The sequence below is a fragment of the Amphiprion ocellaris genome, chromosome 6 (genome assembly GCF_022539595.1).
Source record: "Amphiprion ocellaris isolate individual 3 ecotype Okinawa chromosome 6, ASM2253959v1, whole genome shotgun sequence".
NCBI lineage: Eukaryota > Metazoa > Chordata > Actinopteri > Pomacentridae > Amphiprion > Amphiprion ocellaris.
In genome coordinates, this window is record NC_072771.1 from 8,678,709 (window position 1) to 8,698,857 (window position 20,149).

Sequence of the window (20,149 nt, forward strand, 5' to 3'; positions counted from 1 at the left end):
GATCGATGTTGGTTTGTCTGTTAGCAACATTACTCAAAAATTGATTAACTGATTTGCAGGTCAGAAATGACACAAGCACCAAGTGAGTAGATTTTGGCAGTGATGCAGCTTATAGTCTGGATCCACGGATTTGTTAAAGATTTCAGCCGTCGGAAATGATACAACAGTTGAGCAGCCTTAGCGGAGTACTGCACTCTCTGAGTGCTTTTCTACTTCATATTTCTATCATATTTAGGTAAAACTGCTAGAGATTACTTTTTCAAACAGTACACTTGTTCGGTTTTAAGCAGACTATAAAGTCAATGTGTCCATTTTATGAAACAACAGCAACCAAGTCAGTTTACTGTGTATTAATGGCTTCTGAGTGTTAAAAAACCTCATGTTGGTCTGTCATGACTTGTCGTCATGACTTGGACTAAATGAGCTGACTGATAAAAGCAGATTACCGCCCAACACTTTTCTGTTTATTTTAATGATACCATCTCAGTGGAAATAACACACCGGAGTGTGTTGAGCAACAGGTCAGGGACAAATGTCCAAATTCCCGTCCACCCAGCTCTCAGGTGCACGCCCTCTGCCTGTTAGTGACCAAACAGAACATCGTCTCAACGCTTCCTCTCATCTCTTATCTCTGCCAATAAAAGCCCAAGATGAACAGACAAACTGGAGGACAATGCGAGTACACTTGCATAACGTTCACATTTATTTGGTTTCAAGTCCTAACACATTCTACACATGCTTTTAACACGTAAAGGATCACATTCTTCACAGGTAGTTAAAGTAACAAGAGCAGACAAGAGATTTCTGAAGAGAAAAACATAAAGGCATTTCAGTTGTCTGATGACAGCATGTAAATCTATTTCTTCCCTGAGATATGTCACCTTTTTTCTACTCTTGCTTCCCCCAAACTCCTCTCATCTTGTGCTCCTGTACAAGGTTCTTGCAGTGCTACAGCACCGTGGTTGGACACATAAGTTCTCATTAAACCGGCATTTTACTGGATTTAGTGGTGGAGTACTGGATTAGATGGTGGTTCCTCTCTCATTACATTACCTACATTTTCTTATGTGGAAAAGTCAGCTTTTGTGTACAACCTTTAAAACATTTTTGAAATTCTTTCTACGGGTTATGGAACCGTTTCCTATCAGTTGTCATTACTGAGATCTGGGACAATTGCAACAGAAGTTCAATACAAAAAACATGAGCAGTTAGGTGATGAGATTTTAAATATGTTTGGAGGAAAATAACTGACACGAAAGCATCAAAAATGTTGGTTGTAGCCACTATTACGTAAAACGGTGTTGTGCACATGTACAGAAAATACAACAAATGCAGTTTCTTCATTGATTTTCACTTGCTAAAAACTGAAAGTGTTCCCTATGCATCCCTAGATCTCTGCAATGAGAACAAAAAGTATTAAAAGTAATATGATGCAACTAAAGCTCAGGGTGTAACTAGCTGGTCCTAAGAGCTGCCCATTGTGGGTTGCCCTCATGTTCTGTATCGTGTGAGTCCAACCCCAGTGATAACACTACAGTAGTCTGTCGGTCGTCGCGTGCCACAGCGTCAGGGTCACACACACGAGCGAGAGCATGTAAACACAAGGAGATGTCAGTTTGACCACAGTTACATTCTCCGATTGATAATTGATCACAAGCAGCATTGACAGAGTCAGATATGATAGCGCTCCCATTGTTGCCTTGAACTGTCTCACCAACAAACAACAATCATGAAGAACAATGGGGGGAAAAACACGCCGGCATATCGTGATGTGGAGAATTCAGTGTGCACAGCAAACAGCCATTCACAAGATAACGAGACGTATTCCGATAAGGTCAACGCAGAAAAATAAAGCAGCGTTTAACGGCAGTGGGAATGCATCACATGAATGCTTAATCAGTACACTGACATTGTCATTGACATTCTTTCATCTTTGGTATTGGAATCACAACAACAGGGCAGAAGCGAAATATAAGATGATGCTCATTTCACAAAAAAAGGGGTGGGTGGGGAGAGTTGGTAGAGGATCCCTGACACAAGATGTAAAAGCTGCTGACAAATAGCTGGCAAGTCTGAGGTAGAGAGGTAAATGAGGCAATATGTTTTAAAGAAAAGAAAAAAAGAAACAACTAACGCTGCTTGATAAATCTGAGAGGTCACTGAGTGGAACAAGAGACACAAAATAACAGAACATTGGTGCAATGAAACCAATAAATAAGACAAAATCATTTGAAAGTAAGCAACATGATGACAAATAAAGAGGTAGTTTCAGTACAGAAATTGCAAATGACATATCCCTTGTCTGCAAACAAAAAATAAAAATACAGGAAACAAAAAGAACACTTTCTCCAGCATGTGTGTATCAAAATACGACAGTTAGAAAGCCAGAGCCGTGGCAGTAAGGTAGCTGTGGTGAGGTTTTTTGGTGCTGATTGGTGGTATTATTTGCTGCTACATTAAAGGACTAAATTCCCCTTTAGATCCTCTTCCACTGTCAGATCTCAGCAGTGTGTGATATTCAGTGCATTCCTGAACTGACTTTGTTGTTGGCCACCCTGAGCCTTTCTCTAGTAGCCGAAATTTCCCCCAGTGTTTCTGTTCAGACACCGAAGCCTGACAGCTAACACGCTTCTTAGCAGTGGTAAAGCATAGAATTTAAGGAGGATCTATTCTTTAAAATCACACCCACAGAGTTTTGTTACATAAAATTACCTATCCCTGAGATTATGTGGTCTAAAAGGTCAGTTTACTAAAAGTACAAGAAAACCACATTTCTCACGTACATGTAGTTGTATGTAGCCATACAGATAGTTTGGTTTTTGGAGTGCAGATTTTGAATTTCTTTACCTACGCCAACAAAAAGGAGATGAATGGAATTCATTCAAATGGACTTCACTAGATGTGTCTCCTAATTATATGTCTGGAAACTAAAGTATCTCAGTAACTTAATAAAGTGAAAACCATAATGAAGTCCAACTCGTCTCCGAAGTCTGATATGGAGGCGGATATCTCAAAGAAAGGGCAGATAAAACCAAAACTATCAACATGGCTACAAACCACAAAGGCAAGTTAAGTAAGTTTTTTTGTTGTAACTTAGATATAAAAAAACTCTTTAATCCAGTCCTGAGGTTGTTTCCTAGAAGTCTAATGTACATTTTCCTACTTGTAGAAAATGTATTTAATTTCAGTCAAATTTAGAACCAATGATCACTCCAAAACATCATGTTTGCAGTGTAAAACAATTCAGAGAAACATAAAAAGCTCCAAGATATGAGCACTGCCCATCTAAAATGTGGCTGACATTGCCTGAACAACACTTCCTTTGATAAACCATACGCTGTGGACAAGGGAATGAGTTCACAGAAAAGTTCAGAATTCATTCAAAGCTTAGAAAATGATACGGCTTGTCTTCACTCAAAAAACATAAAATAAAAAGACAATGAATATGTGAAAAACAACAAAACCCCAAAACATTCACAATAACTACAATGGTACATGAAAAGGTATAAAAATTAAAATGAAAAGAGGCTAACTGAAGCATTTGAAAGAGGAACACTGCATTGGACTGGAGGTGTTGTTAAGGCTGCACACACACTGGTGGATGGAAGCCGTGACATTCTCAAGATGCCACTGCCTCTCACTCCGTCCATCACCAATGTCAAGAGAGCTCACCTTCAAACTACATTCACTTTCACTGATGAAGGGGTGGGTGGGGTGGGGACCTTGAAGGGAAATAAAGTGGAAAAGGAAAAAAAAAAACCCAAAACACTTTTCTACAAGAGGACCTACAATGTCCTTGAACCTACATCTACTAATACTACAAGTACATCAGCATGGTCACTGAGGAACTCCTGAACGCAATACATAACACTCACTTTACCCTGTTTAGATCCAGGTCGGCAGGGACCTGGGAGAGAGGAACACACTGGGTGGGCAGGGGCTGAGGTCAAGGATCAAGTCTCCCAAACTCACCGGTGTGTGCAAAAAAAGAGAGTCGTTGCGAGGACTGCATTTTGTCTGCATTTCAAATTGTTCGGAAATCATGAAACGACTTGAGGAATCCAAGAAGACTGAAGCAGTCTGAAATGATCATGTCATACTTCAAAAATAAAGACCATTTTCTATGGCTGTTCTTTTTAAAAGTGTGCATATCTGTCACAGAGAGTACGCAAGATAGGGGTAAGTCATCTAAATCCTCCATTCATTGAGCCTGGGTCAACCACACTAAGTCCACTGTTAGCCAGGTAAAAGTGATTAACACTTAGGTGGGAAACTTGAAGCCACTTTTTCATCAAATAAATGTCCTCTGCTGGTGTTTGGGCCAGCCATGCCTTCTAAAACCTGAGAAGCAGACACACTTTTTGGATCAGGGGCACATGGGACTTAAACTGCTGTTGGGTCTTGGGTCTGTGCAAAATGCTGATTGAACCTTACAAGACCTGAAAACAGTCTACATTAGTTTAAAACTGACTTGAACCGTGAACGCTAACAACTGGTTCGAAGTCAACACAAGAAAAGGCTCGACTCTGGCTGGAGCTGAACTGCAGGGATGAACGCTGACGTTTTCTGGTGCATTCCAGTTGGTTCAGCTTGCTTCAGGCATATGTTGATTTGACCCAGGAACGTTGTGCATTTCTTGTTTTTTGTTTGTTCTGAATAAACTGAAAAACACAAGATTACACAGACTGCCACTTTAAGCACACAAAGCCAGTATTGTTAGAGTTACAGTGTGTTGAGAGCAGGTGAAACGCACCGTGTTTCCTGGCAATGAAGGCTGCAGAGCTCCAAAAAACAAGCCCTCTGACCAGAAGCGTCACGTCTGCTCTATGCATATATGTGAGCACAAGAATGTGTGCCTGTTTAGCAGCATTCAGAATGAAATCTGGCGATACATGTGTCTGTCCAGTAGAGGGTTTCCCCTCTGACACAGATTGATTCATTTCTCATCCTGATCCTTCATTGATAAGAAAGATTTTTGTTGAGCTGTCAGCTCTCTACCCATCAATGGGTGTTTGGAAAAAAGCATTGCATAACACTTTGGTCAAGAAAGAAAAACAATAAAACAAAAAACAGCAAACCTAGCTATCCTCCCCTTCCCCTGCAATTAATCCTTACATTAAAGCCCCAGTCTATGATTGTAAAAAATACCCGTATGCTCCTTTTAAAATGATCCCACAGATCCAATAACTGTCACCTTAACTCGTGGAATGTTAAATTGACAAGACCGCCTCTCATAAGCAGGATGTCTGAGAGGCCATGCAGATAAAGGAGCTCAATTTTGCTAATTAATTTTTGCATTTTCAGTGTAACAAAAACACCGTTCTTCAAACTGCGATTTATGCAGCTCCTTTGAACATTCTGTCTCTGATTGAGGTGCCAAAGCATCCGCAGGGATTGGTTTTAGACTGGGCAACTCTTCATTTAACAGCAAGAAAAGGTACCTGAAAATAGCAACATCTTCCTGAGGTAGTCTCAAAACACTCGTCACATGTGTCTAGCCGCCCCGTCTGAATAAAATAAACTCTTTTAAAGTCTAGCTCTAAAAATGGCAACACTGAGACATTGAGCAAACTGGATACACACTTGTAAACTCCAAAGACCAATGCATCTACGAGCATTTGTTTTGTACAGAAGCATGTGCACAGTGTAAATCAGCATACATTCAGCTCTGTCGTGTAATAAATATATAAAGAAAAAAGTTACAAAAAACAAACTAGCTGCTTGTCACATTCACAAGAAGGGAGACCAGTCCCTCAACCCGGGCGGTCGGGGAGGGTTTAGTTTCCGGAGGAGGTGGTCACGCAGGGCGACGGGCCGGTCCTGTAGCTGGTCAGGCTGGATTTGCAGGAGTGCAAGACTGCTTTGAACAAGAGGGGGAGCTGTTCCAGAGGGACATTCACCAGCTTCCCTGGAAAGAAAAGCAAAACACACCACACTGTAGCATCAGGAAGGGAAGATTCTCACCCAAAAAAATATGGAAAAGTGCATCACCTCCTGCGAGATTACTCTCTGTAAAGAGGAGGTAAATAATAACCTGCTTTGATTTAATGTAGGGCTGAGATTTGAACACGTTAATTACAATTAATTAACTACAGAAAAAATAACGTGTTAAAAAAAATAGCGCATTTGGTTGAACTTTTCTCAGTTCCCTAATTCCTGGCACACCGGTAACACTGATGAACACTCCAGCCCAGTAGGTGGCGGTAATGAACCTAAAGTCTGTTTGCAGCCATGAAGAAGATGTACAGGACGCATTGAGTGAATCAGCACAGAAACGTCGGACTAACATGACGGTTTGGTCGCAAGCTCTCTCTTTTATTATGCAAAGTGTTCAGCAAAAAGTATTTCTGAAAGATTTTTGGCGAGATATAAGTTGCTGAATCTGTCCTCGTTTTAGTTCAACGATGGCTAGTTTAGACGTTAAACAAAAATTTCACGATGCGTCGGACCTCTGCATAAATGAAACTATTTCATGTAAATGAGCTCCGACGAGATGCACCATATGTTAGCTATGACAGTCCTGGTACTGGCAAACGGTGTAGCCATCCCATAATAGACCACTTATCAACACACAAAGTGCTTGAGTTCACAAAAAGTTTTAATATGTTGAATATAATCACTATAATTGGACTTGGAGTTTGCCTTAATCTGTGAATGTAATAGACAGATGAAAAATGCAGATAAATAGAAATGAAACAAACAATTCTGTTGCTTAAGTTCACGTGTATGTCTATTCGATGCAGTCGTCAGCCAACATTTATTTGAATTGAATAACTTTCCTTATTGTGTCAAATATTGCTATTTGACACAAATGTGGTTAATAATGATTAATTAATTACAAAGCCTCTAATTAATTATTTTTTTAATTGCGTCCCACCACTATTTTAATGTGATTCTCTGTATAAGTCACATTATCAATACAAGAAAACTTCCCTTTCCTGTTGAAGATGCCTGTGTGTTTTGGTCTGAGATGCTGATGAGGTTCTGAATGTCATAAACAGCGTCTTTAATCATTAATAATGGTACACTACCGTTCAATACCACCCATGTTTTTATGATCTAATTGATTTAATGTGCTGTTCAATCAATTATCCAATGACAGTTAAACACCTGCTTTAGATTCCTAGTATCTATTCATCTCATGTCTTTATCCACTTTGACTCTGATGAAGACACAGTAATGTCAAAAGTTTAGCCTGTTTGCACAATTAAAGGCTGTGAAGTAACCATTGTCCTCCACTCCACTTTTGTCCTCAGGAAGCTTTTTGGCTTTGAGATGAGACTCATCTGATTTGACCGCAAAGTTCTGGAAGATGTGTGGAAAACCCTGTTGTTACTAGATTAGCTTGGCTTTATTTAATGGATATTTGCCAATAGATTCATGTAATACTCACCACTCTGCTGCTATCAATGCTGTTTTCATACCAAATTAAACTCAACTCTTCTTTCAAGTACATGATATTAAAAGCCAACCCGCACTTCCAGCTGCTAAAAGTTTTAGGTTTTCAAATGTGAACATCAGTGCAGGAAGATACACCAAACTAATGACTGAACAAAAAAACCCACAAAGTTGAAGAAACTGAAGTTTATCGTTGGGTGGAAGCACAGTGCTGTGGAACAACTAGAAGTAAAAAACAATCATCGTTAGCAACTTGATGATTTTAAAAGTATGCCACTAATATAAAGTACTGTTCTCCATACAGGGGAGGTTCAAAAGTTTGGGGTCATCCAGGCAATTTCAGGTTTTCCATGAAATATTTAGTGCATATTCATGCACTAAATATTAAAATATTTGGCTGCAAGACTAAAATATGCATCAATCTCATATAATGTTGACACCCCTTTTGTGGAGTTAAACAATGAGAAGAAATGCAGACAAAAAAAACCCCTCACACTTTCATTCATGTGCTAACATAACTGCACAAGGGTTTTCTAATCATCAATTAGCCTTTCAACACCATTAGCTAACACAATGTAGCATTAGAACACAGGAATGATGGTTGCTGGAAATGTTCCTCTGTACCTCTATGGAGATATTCCATTAAAAACCAGCTGTTTCCAGCTAGAATAGTCATTTACCACATTAACAATGTCTACACTGGATTTATCATTCATTTAATGTTATCTTCATAGTAAAAAAAATAATGCTCTTCTTTCAAAAATAAGGACATTTCTAAATGACCCCAAACTTTTAAACGGTAGTGTATGGAAGAGTCAAATCATGAACACAAGCACAATGAGGAGTACATCTTACAGGGAAATTTTTAACATCTTCATGATCCAGTTTTTGCTCTGCAAGTATTACGCTCTTTTTCTAAATTGGCTAACTGGTGAAATCAAGCCCCTAACCATACAAAATGAAGAGGAGTATTCTTGCTAGTATTTGAAACACAACCGCATTTCTGAAATGACCTGCACTGAAAGGCAGCAGTGTAACACTACAGCGTACAGTACTTCGAGGCCTTACCTGCGATGCAACGGATCTCCGGCAGACACATCATGATCTCGGGGAAGCGTTTGGGCTGGTGTGGGTACTTGTACTCAGTGTAGTCCTGACACACATACCAGTAGCGCTTGTTCAGCTGCTCAAGCTGGGAGATGTTAGACAGTCCTCTGATATCTGTGGAGGGACCGAGGGTACAGAACAGTCATGTGGGGAAGACAGCGAGGGTAAAGAAAAGAGAAGGTTCACTAACACTGGAGCTTCCATTGTTACCTTGGTTAAGGAAGTTGATGGCTTTCATACAGGCATACTCCTCATTGCTGATCTTTAACTGATGGAACTTGCGAAACAGATATATCAGCCTCTCCATCACTTCCATCCCATCTTCACTGAATCTGAGGAGTCCGACACAAACACTTGTCAGTTTTGCAAAAGAAATGTGGAGCAAAATAACTATTTTCAGAGGGTTTTAAACCTAGAAAACAGAACAGAAGAGACTGAGTTTAGTAAGTTTAATGTTCACATTAAAATCCACTGGTAAAAGAGATCAAAAAGAAAAAGTAAAATCCCCTCGGTGCTATTATCTTAAGCTTCTACACTTGAACGAACAAGGCAAAAATGAAGGAGGGAATATGTCAGATCCATTCAAAGTGCTTCAAAACATCTTGCTGATCCCACAGCTTTCTGAAGGGGCTTGGAAGAACCGTATAGTTTAATTCCTCTCGTCAAAGCTCATTTCCTTGTCTCTCTGGCTCTCACACTTCAAATCCCCCTCACAGACTTCAGCACTGTCACTGTAAATCAAATACTCACTCCTAAAACCCCTAAACTCCAGGCAAATTGACCGAAGAAGCAGAACAACACCATATATTAGGAGAATGTATGACATGAGGTCAGTTAATTCGAGTCTGATTTACACAGGGACAAACCCCCCACGCATCCTTTTCTACAGAGTGTATATTTCGCATGCCAGTTGGTGCTAGCCACAGCTCTGTCCTGAGGAGTCCTCCTGTTCACGGACCAATTCACTGGCCCTCACCCAACCACAATACTTTCCTTTCAGTGATAGAGAAAAATATTCAATCCTTTTAGTGATACGGAGCCTACAGAGTGGAACGTCTTGCCTTTGTAGAGGATTGTTATTGCAGTGAGGAGCATTTAATTCCTCATATCCACCTTCCTTCTTGGTGAAATATTGAACTGGCGCAGCTCCAGGAGGCTATTCAGATATTTCTTTTATCTGGTGTGCGCAAATGGTCCCAAAAGAGAAGCAGGATGCAGTTACTGTTACTGTAGGTGAGATGGTAGGCTCATTTGAGTTGATGATGCTTTAGCATTTATTCTCAAAGCAGAATCCGTAGGAGAATATACATCTATCCATGGCAAAGCTTTTACATGCATCAATACTGGTAAGACAAGGAACAACATGTAGATTTGGGATTTTAGATTTTGAAGGAATAGCAAACTTCAACTGAGCAGCATCTCATTGGCACCCACATGTGACGTGTACAGTCGTCCGTCAACATGTCGTGGTTCACTTTTCGTGGTCTCACTGTATTGCAGATTTTTAAATTGCATTTGTTATCGTGGATTTTTTTGCTATATCGTGAAATTTTGCGGTATATAGACGTTTTTATATATTTATTAATGTGGCGAGCCGCATTGAAGAGAGATGACAGAGTAAGGATATCTGCCTTTTATGCTCTCTGTACTGGCAGATGCTTTTATTTTGACACACACAGAGATCAGCTAACCAGCAAATGTGGCAGGAAGTCATCAAACACACGACACTTCACACTCACGGTCCTGATAACATAACACTTACCCAGACTAACTAGGCTGACTAAACCACAAAAACACAATAAAACATTTAAACCCTCCAACACCCTGAACTCCCATGGTGCATTGCAGCACAACAGTTGAGTCATAGCGACCGGCTCTACAATCACTACATTATTTTAAATATTTTTGTGATAAAATCAGCATTTTCTAGTCTAAAAAAAATGTAAAACAATATAAAAAAAATAATATTAAAAATAATAATTAAAACATATTAAAAGAATATTTCATCAAAATAAAATGTGGAGCATACAGCGCTGGGCTCTGATTGGCTCAGCGACTATAGCATCAGTCTCCTCTGTCTCCCGTGTATAGCAGGATTCAGCATCTGGCATTGTTCGTTTCACATAGACGTCTGATGGCTGCACATAGTGTTAAAGTGCCTTAAAATATATAAATAATATAATATAGACGAAAATCCTACTTTGCGGATTTTCGCCTATCGCAGGGGTTCCGTTCCAGACATCCCCGCGATAGACGAGGGACCACTGTACACACATCGGTAGGGAGTTTTTTCATGGGGTTCCTTTCTCCATTTAGTGTAATTGATTTGCTCTTGTGTGAAGGTTGTCAGTCCAACCCTGGTGCAGATCAAACAACCAAAAAAGGCCATTTCAAAAGGTGGGTTTTTAGTGCAGTTTGTTTGTGGTGTGGAAGCAAAAACATCCAATAAAGCTGGTTGGTATTTGACAACTATTTTTTCATAGTTTTGTCATTGTTCCTATCCAAATTCAATTAACTGGATAAAAAAAAGAAAAAAATCGGAAAGGGCTGCGCTGTGGCTCAGTGGTTAGCACTGTTGCTGTTGGGCCTGGGATCTTGCTGGATAGAGTCTGCATATTCTCCTGTACATGTGTGGGTTTTCTTTGGGTTCTCCAGCTTCCTCCCACAGTCCAAAAACATGCTGAGGTTAATTGGTGATTCTAAATTGTCTATAGGTGTGAATGTGATTGTTTGTCTCTATGTGTAGCCCTGTGATAGACTGTTGACCTGTCAAGGTGTCCCCTGCCTTTACCCTAAGTCAGCTGGGATAGACTCCAGCCCCCCGCAACCCTAATGAGGATTAAGTAGTGTATTGATAATGGATAGATGGATAAAAATGGGATAAATAAATAAAAGGTAATAGAGCAAGCATCAGAGGCTTCAACCAAACTTTCTGATTCCTCTGCCACTCACCCCTGCAGCTCATCGTCAGACGGCGTGTATTTGGCAGTGACATCGGCCAGGTCTCCGAAGATCTGGGCGCTGTAGATGGTAAGGCAGGAGAGCAGGATGAGTTCCTGCCAGGTGGAGCTAAGCAGGCAGGTGTAGTCCTCGATGGAGAGCTCGCAGAAGAAGGGCAGCTTCTTGATCCAGGAGATCTGACGGAAGAGCAGCTCGTCTGCCAGGCGGCACAGCAGAGCAAACAGCTCCACCTGTGTTACCTTGTACCTGGTCGTACACAATGGCAAACGTTAGGACAAATAAATGAGGCAGATATTGGCTTGTTGGCTAAATTTGACGTGATGCTTTTTAAATATAGAAATGATCTCGGACAGAGAGGAAACATGGAAGTCACAATCTCCGATATATGGACTCTGCAATTTGTGGTCCCCAAATCTGAACAGTCCAAGAAAGCCTTAAGGTTTTCTGCACCTGATGCTTGAAATAAATGTCTCAACTTGAATTTCAAGCTCTTGTTCCACTGAATGAGTTTAAAACTCTGGTGAAATCATGACAGTCTACTTTGCCTGTGAGCAAGTTTTAATGTTGCTCATTTTATCTGCTATTTACCATTTTTAAAGTGACTGTGCTGCTGCCCTCTTGGGCAGGTGTTTTGATTTACTGTGGTATACAGTACATTATATTGTAAATAAAGTTTTTTAAAAATTATTTAGGGTATCCAAAGATTGTTCTATCAGCCAGACTTCCATGTAGATTAGACATGGAAAATGAAAACAACACATGGGTCATTATATAACTGAGGGATTTTTTAAGTCCATGGGATATATCTTGCATGCATTTTTATAAAAAGTAAAAAAACTAATGTTTTTATGTTCATTAGGATCATTTTAAGCGCCATTTTATAAGGTTTACATAATTCATGAGTGATCAGTTTGTATATTCATTTTTGATATGTTCATGGATTTGTATTTTTTGGTTAAAAGGAAATGTTACATTTCCTATGTATTTGATTTAATTTCATGGTTATTTACAAGAGAATCTGAGTGAATGCAGTTTTGCTGTAGAGGGGGCACTCCTGTTATATCTGTCATTACCAATGAAGAAGACGTTGTTTGTTTGACTTGAGAGAGAATAAATGATGGCCGACGGAGCAACACGGTCTTTTTACCGTGGCGTTCCGTACAGTACCGTGCTGACGTGCTGCGGCGGCACGAGTGTAAAAGATAAGTCTCTGTGTCGGTCATTCCAACGAAGAGGTTAAATGAAGAAAATGAAGAAAGCAATGAACCAAAGATTAGCCTCTACAATCATGTCTTTACAAATTCCATAATTATTTATCATGGAAGCAATCATTTATTAATAAAAAATGACTGGATATCACTAAAATGTCAACTAAATAACAGTCCGAATTTAATAACAATCACATTCTAATTAGCTAAACAATAATAAAATGAGCTGAGTCAAAAATTGCTTGCTTGTGTTCTTTTTATCAAGCTGAGATAATCGTGACAGATATTTCTTTTTTGGCAATAAATCAAATTTTATATGGAAAATAACAAATTGTATCTGTGTCCAAGACATCACTTTCAACTAAGTTACCCATTACAAAAACGCCTCTCAAGGAAGTGTGTTAATTCCAGATCACATGACCTGCTCCACATGATGTCATTTCCTCCTGAAGAAAAGACTGGCAAGACTCCAAGGCTGTCTAAGTTATTATTCCGCCAAGGAACGGCGGAGTTATGTGACGATCGCCGTACGTTTGTGTGTATCTGTTTGTCCGTGTGAAACATTACTAAAAAACGGACAAACAGATTTGGATGAAATTTTCAGGGGAAGTCAGAAATGACACAAGGACCACCTCATTAAATTTTCACACTGATACTGCTTATAGTCTGGATCCACGGCTTTGTTAAGAATTTCCCATTGCCAGATATAGCTGCCAGCATGGCGTCAGCAAACCCCAGCCAGACAATGGTGAAGCTTCTGATGTTTCACAAAGCCTTTATTTACGTTCAGCCGTCAGCTTTATTTTGAACACAAATTCACCTTTCTGTCCTTCACTCGTTTCTTCAGGAAACACCGTAATAGCTTGTCCACTTTCTAGCTAGGTGCTTCTAAGTTTAGACACATCCTTTGCTAGACAGCAACAGCGTGGAAACGTTTTCTTTCATCTTTATGTGAATTTTTCGACTTTTCGGCAGCGTCTTCGTCATGTCAAGAAACCGCTTCTTAGATAAACACTTCCTGTGCTGCTGGAATGGTGACAAAATAAAAGCCTGTAACATTAAAAATATGTCTTCAAAATAAAAGCATTGAGGGAACGGTTATTTTAACACTAGCAAAACAAAGGCTTGCCAAAAGTGATGAACTGATGAACAGACCTTTGTAAGAGTAATTTACACGCAATTCGGTATCCATACATAACATGCACATGCATAACACATGCCTGTGCTCAGTGCAAGGTCATTTATTATTAAAGATTTCATCCGTCGGAAATGATACGTCAGCTGAACAGCCTTGGCAGAGTACTGCGCTCTCTGAGTGCTTCTCTAGTTTAATATAAAGTAGTGTGCGAGCCAAGTGCGGATTTATCGCATGTCAACAGGTTTACGACAATATCTTCAAAAAAACCCTTTCAATTTCAATTTTATTCAACTGTATATATACTATTTAAAAGAATCTTTCTGTAAAAATGCCATGTGGTGTTTGGTTATAGGCGGCCGTGTAGATGCTGCAACAATATATCGTGCCACCCTAATACAAACACTGCAATGTTAAATTTTGACACAAAATAAAAGATTTTTTGAGTCAGTATGTATTTTTAATGGGGTAAAACATGACTTAGTATATTCCTACATCACTACAATTAAGAAGCAAATATTCTACTTTCTACACCAGTGCATTTGTTTAATAACTGTTCCTTTGCAGATTCAGATATGATGGGAGGAATAAAAATGTATAATTACAGGTTAAGATAAGACACTATAAGCTTTTACTCATCACATGGAGCAAAGCTAGCCAATATATAATGTAAGTAGTGATTAGTAGTGGAAACTTATTTCATCTTTACCAGCTGCAACATTATAGTGTGCATCAATAATTATAATCCAATAGCATAAGTTTGGTTTTAAACGGGTCTTTCTGTATAATGAGTTTATTTTTGGTGTTATAAGTATATTTTACAGCTAATAATTTAAGTAGTAATTGGAATAAAATAAATGCCTTTTAGAGTGTTTTTCTTATTAACGCTGATATTGTTACTTTGACTTCAGTAAAACGCATGATTACATCTTCCAATACTGATAAATATCTAAATAAATATTGACAACGCTCTCTACTACCCTCCATAATTATTATGCAGGCTGCGCCAAAATTAGGCTTACAGTTGTCTCGCTATATGTTTCATGTTTTAGATCTAATTCATCCAAACTATAATTCCAAACCAGTATTCTATATCCCTTATTCATGTTTTGGAAATGTTATTAAGCTATTTCTTCCAGTTTTGGTTTCGGTTTTTATGGGGTTTTGTTGTTGTTGTTTTTTTTTACAGGGATTGTGAGCAATGGCAAATAAATTAAGTGAAGAGCAAAGAAATTGAATACTAAAGCATTTTTATTAAAAAAAGTAAAGTGCATACCTACTAAGTGTCAGCCTACTTTTGGCCCACCCTGTATGTCGAATGCTCTGCATGCAGCGAGGGGCACAGTGGTTGACACTGTAGACCCACAGCAAAAAGGTTGTGGGTTTGAACCTGCTAGTCTGCTGGTGTCTTTCTGTGAGGAGTTTGCACGTTCTCCCTGTGCCTGTGTGTTCTTTCTTGCAGACGATCTGGTTTCTTCCCACAGTCCAAACACATGCATGACTGACTGTCACTTTGGCCGTGGGTGTGTGCGAGTCTGTGTGGTTCTCTGTCAGGTGACCTGTCCAGAGTGTGTTATCAGCTGGGATAAAGCATGTATATCTGATGGATCTACTCACCCGTCTTCAATGAGCATAGGAGTAGTCAGGGGGGCCAGGTCTTCAGCAGCCACCAGCTGCAGCACTAAAGGGTGGGACTGTGGGTAGAGGCTGCGGGGCTGGGGGGCCAGCAGGCCTGACTGGGCAGCGTAACTGAACAAGTGAGGCAGGAGCTGGTAGTGTGTAGACATGGAGGTGTTGATGTACTGGTCCCTGAGTGCTGCTGTGTAGCCATTCATCTCTACAGAGCGACTGGAAGCACACAAAGTTTAAGGGTTAAATATACTATATATGTAGTTTTTTATATATACACACACACACACACACACACACACACACACACACACACACACACACACACACACACACACACACACACACACATTTGGACAGGGACAGGAGTTGAAAATTAGCTTAATGCTATACACTCTACATGCAACACATCAGATGTTTTCTATGTTAATTCCATGGTCCCTGATCAATAAATAAATCAATATTTTGGCCATATATAGGAGTGCATTTGAATTAATATTTCATATATACTACTGCTCAAAAGTTTGGGCTCACCCACACAATTTTATGTTTTCCTTGAAAACTTACACTTTTATTCATGTGCTAACATCACTGCACAAGGGTTTTCTAATCATCAATGAGCCTTTCAACACCATTAGCTAACACAATGTAGCATTAGAACACAGGAGTGATGGTTGCTGGAAATGTTCCTCTGTACCTCTATGGAGATATTCCATTAAAAATCAGATGTTTCCAGCTAGAACAGTCATTTACCTCATTAACAATGTCTACACTGGATTTACCATTCATTTAATGTTGTCTTCATTGAAAAAAATAGCTTTTCTTTCAAAAAATAAGGACATTTCTAAATGACCCCAAACTCTTGACCGGTAGCGTATTAAAGGAATAATCTGAATTACACTGACTTACAGTCTTAGCCAGACTCAGCTTGAAGGACACATCAGTACAGCCTGTGGGTGGCGGTTCCCTCCGGCATCGTGTGTTCCTGCAAAGCTGGGCTAAACTCGAAACTACTACACCTCTGCACTGGACACTGTTTCTTTAACTTCACAGCATTTAACCTTTGAAGTGTTGTGGAGCTTTATTTTCTTTTCCATAGAAAATCTTTGCAATTTTTTCACAAACTTGCAGACAAAACTTTGCATTTTGTACCTGCATACCAAAGCGTACACTGTACAAGCTCTCTGTGATTGCTGTTCATTTCTGCCAAGATTTAACTTGATAAAACAACTATTCCTCTGAGTAGCTATCAGGCTGCTGAGATAAATCTAATGTTTACACAAATGAGACTAAAATAAATGCTGTCATGCGAGTACCTAGACAATATTTGTCCTTGACGAGTGCAGATAGACAATGCGCTTGTCTCCATAGCAAGAACAGAAGATAGTGCAGCGAGTTCTTTGTGTTTGCTATCATCACCAAGCCTGAGGAGCTGCATATTCAGGCATTCTTCGGCACATGAATAACTTAACTAAAGTCTGGGTGAGATGGGAATGAGGTGTTAGACTGTCAGGGCCAGCTCATTATCTCAATGATGGGGCGAGCGCTGGCGCTGCACAGTTGAGTGGATGAGATGAAGAACTCACTTGGACGACAGAGTGGAGGCGGGCGACGGCTGGTTGCCCTCCGAGGCTCCGTTGCTGGGAGAGCTGTGGTCGCTGTCGCCGTTGTTGCCCCAGGTGTGCTCCGGGGCGTCCTCCTTGAACTCCTGCCCCGACATGATCCTCTCTATCTCCTCCTCTGTGATCTTAAACACATGAACACACACAGGAGGGAGTTTTCTTTCTTTCTTTTTTTTTACAGCACATCCCCGTGCAATGAAACTCAGTGTGTCTCAGCTCAATTGATTAGCATTGACTAGAACTGTGCTGCTTTTCACTAAAATGTTGAGGAGCAAGGACACAATCGCACAATGAAATAGAGCTAGAAAAAGAAAGAAAAGAGGTGCATGCGTGTGTGTGTGTGTGTGTGTGTGTGTGTGTGTGTGTGTGTGTGTGTGTGTGTGTGTGTGTGTGTATGTGAGGTCAGTGCAGGGAGAAAACACAGACAAAAGCCACTTTGAAAGCTTTAGCCTGCCAGAAAATGTGGTGTCTTGTGTCTGTGGCTGGGGTCAATTCTGCACATACACTGAAACAGGCAATTCATTCCATATTAATGACAGAAAGGTCTTCTTTTCATTAGGGCATAGAAATAAAGCTGTCTCTTAATGGAAGCGGATGTTTCTGTGTTTAGACTTGCTGAATTGAACTGGAATGAATTGACCACATCCCTCCCTTGAATAGTGGCTCAGTGGTACTTATCCCCATGTCACACATTTTCCTGACCATTTATTCTCTTGCCAGTGTTAATAATGAAGCTGGCGCTGAATAGGAAATAATCATCGACTACATGATTATACTGATGATATAACAAGGTCAGGGCTCACTCTCATTACATGCCTCACGAGTATCCCTACGCTCAGATGAGTAGCATTACTGCACTCAAACTGTGTTATTTAAGTGAATGGCTTGTGCTATGAATGCATTCACAGTAAGCAGGCTGCCTCTGGGACTGGGCCAAAATAATACAAAATAATACATTTAGACTGATTCTAAGCAGGCAGAAGGTCAGTTAAAAAAAACAAAACATTTCTGGTGATTTACCTGCACAGGCCCGATGCTTTTGTTCCTCCCTCCTGGCATGCCATCCTCCCTGATTGCTGCATGACAAAAACAAGAGAAAGAACTATCGCTTAGGTTCATTAACAAAACATGATTAGTCTTACAGCTCTCCCTAGTGGCTGAAACAAATAACACACTGTCGTCCACCCCCGTTTACTCTCTCATTTTAAGTTCAGCTTTTTCTGTTTTCGTTGGTATGATTTTTTTTCCATTCCCTGAGAAGAGTTTGTTGACAAAAACAAAGTTACATTTATTTCATACATTAAGACAAGCTTAATTTAACCAAAGTATTAAGAATGATACAAAATGAGGCCATCAGACAGGAGAGCACCAAAAGGTTACACACAATTTGCCCTTTAGGGGGCAGCATCTGCCCATTAAAACAACAACCTGAGACCCTGATGAGGACAAACTACAGCTCCGCTCTGCTTACTGAACATTTAACTGTGCATGCATGCATGCCTTGGTGTGTGTGCTGCTAAGTATTCCGGAAAGAAGTAATGTATGTTGGTAGAATTGATGTATTTCAAAATTCTTCAGGACTTGAGAGCAGGTTGAAGACTTGAAATATAAAGCAGGAAAAAAGATTTCTTAACCTTTGGACGGTCTGTAGCACCCAGTCAAGTATGTTGGGCCAAAAGCATCTCCCAAGATCTGGGTTCAGGTGGGTTTTTTTCCAGGTAGTCACCAGTAGATATATCACCTTTTGCATGTGACTTTGAAATTTGCAAAATGAAAGGTAAGCTTTTGTTTCAGTTTCCTTTCAGAAGGCTTTAATATAAATGAATGAGGCCCAAAGATTCTGATGACTTCTGTGCACAAATCACCTGAAATGTTAATTGTATTGAAAAGGCAGGATTGCCATGGAACACAACCCATGGGAGTAAACTGTAATAAAGGTGAAGGAGCCTCTACACATTAGCCAACAAAAGAAAATGATGCCAGTATGATGCACTATGCATTTGCTAAAGGCCTTATTAGGACATTTGAAATGAAGATTTGGTCACTAATAAAGTAAATTATGGATTTAACAAAGCCACACCAATGCACAGTAACTGCTGTGGACTCACTGGGAGCGCTGACTCTCCTACCCAACTGTATTCACGTTGAGTGTTAGAAATACAAGCCAGTAAGTTAACAAGAATCCGTTACCCATAGATAGACCTGTTGTTTTAGTGGGCTGCCATACAATCAGCCTGATGTGGTTCTACTAACGCTACACTGCAGGTAACGAGATTTACCTGCAGTGCCTAGCCATTAAAAAAGATATGTGACCAAAAATAGATTGTATTTCACTGGAACGGGGAAATGTCATGATTGCTGATTTTTCCCATGAATGATGCGCCTGAGATGCAGCCACACTTTACCTTTGCGGTTCATCCCCATCTGCAGACACTTGAGCAGGCGGCAGTACTGGCAGCGGTTGCGCTGCTTGCGCGACATCTCACAGTTCTTGTCGCGACTGCAGCGGTACACACGCTTGTTGCAGATGCTGCGCTTGAAGAAGCCTTTGCAGCCTTCACAGGAGATGATGCCATAGTGCAGGCCTGTGGCGCGATCTCCACAGATAAGGCAAGTACGCTGGTCAGCTGGATCATCTGCAGAGGGATGGAAAAAGAACAGAAAAGGATTTAGAACTATTTCCACCCACGTCTTTGCACTAATTCATCAACACCGTGACAAAATATAGTGGGTGCAAAAACCTTGCTGAAGGCACAAGTTTTTAATTGAGATCATGGGGGCGGTTGGGGCTTAAGAGCTAGCCAGGCGCTGGCTAATCCAAAGGATTCTTAAGCTCCAACTCTCTTTTTGTGAAAGTGGAGGTGTAACAGGCAGCAGGAAGGAGAGTGGAGATGTCTTGGGTATGTTTTATTCAGCAGCTCAGATGAGCTGAAACGACATGACTGATTTGTTTACAGTGTCTCCTTTCTGTCCTCTTAACAACAGCAGTATTACATGAACAAGCCTCTTTCTAGGAGGACATCCGATTCTGTCCCAAATGTTGTACTTTACTAAATTTGGCCCAGTAAATCAATTTGTGACATGCACCT

At 40.2% G+C, this 20,149-nt stretch overlaps 1 protein-coding gene across 3 annotated transcripts in view; it reads right to left on the bottom strand.

The window, feature by feature from the left end:
• Positions 1-680: 680 nt before the first annotated feature.
• Positions 681-20,149, bottom strand: part of nr6a1a (nuclear receptor subfamily 6, group A, member 1a) — a 128,887-nt gene continuing 109,418 nt past the window's right edge. For all 3 annotated transcript variants that reach the window (XM_035956523.2, XM_055011757.1, XM_035956525.2), the window contains 8 exons: positions 19,466-19,696; positions 18,081-18,136; positions 17,025-17,185; positions 15,427-15,657; positions 11,458-11,712; positions 8,716-8,837; positions 8,467-8,619; positions 681-5,908 (listed from right to left, as the gene is read on the bottom strand). In XM_035956523.2, coding sequence (XP_035812416.1) covers positions 5,778-5,908; positions 8,467-8,619; positions 8,716-8,837; positions 11,458-11,712; positions 15,427-15,657; positions 17,025-17,185; positions 18,081-18,136; positions 19,466-19,696 — 1,340 coding nt within the window. In that variant the 3' untranslated portion in view covers positions 681-5,777. The remainder of the gene's footprint in view (positions 5,909-8,466; positions 8,620-8,715; positions 8,838-11,457; positions 11,713-15,426; positions 15,658-17,024; positions 17,186-18,080; positions 18,137-19,465; positions 19,697-20,149) is intronic.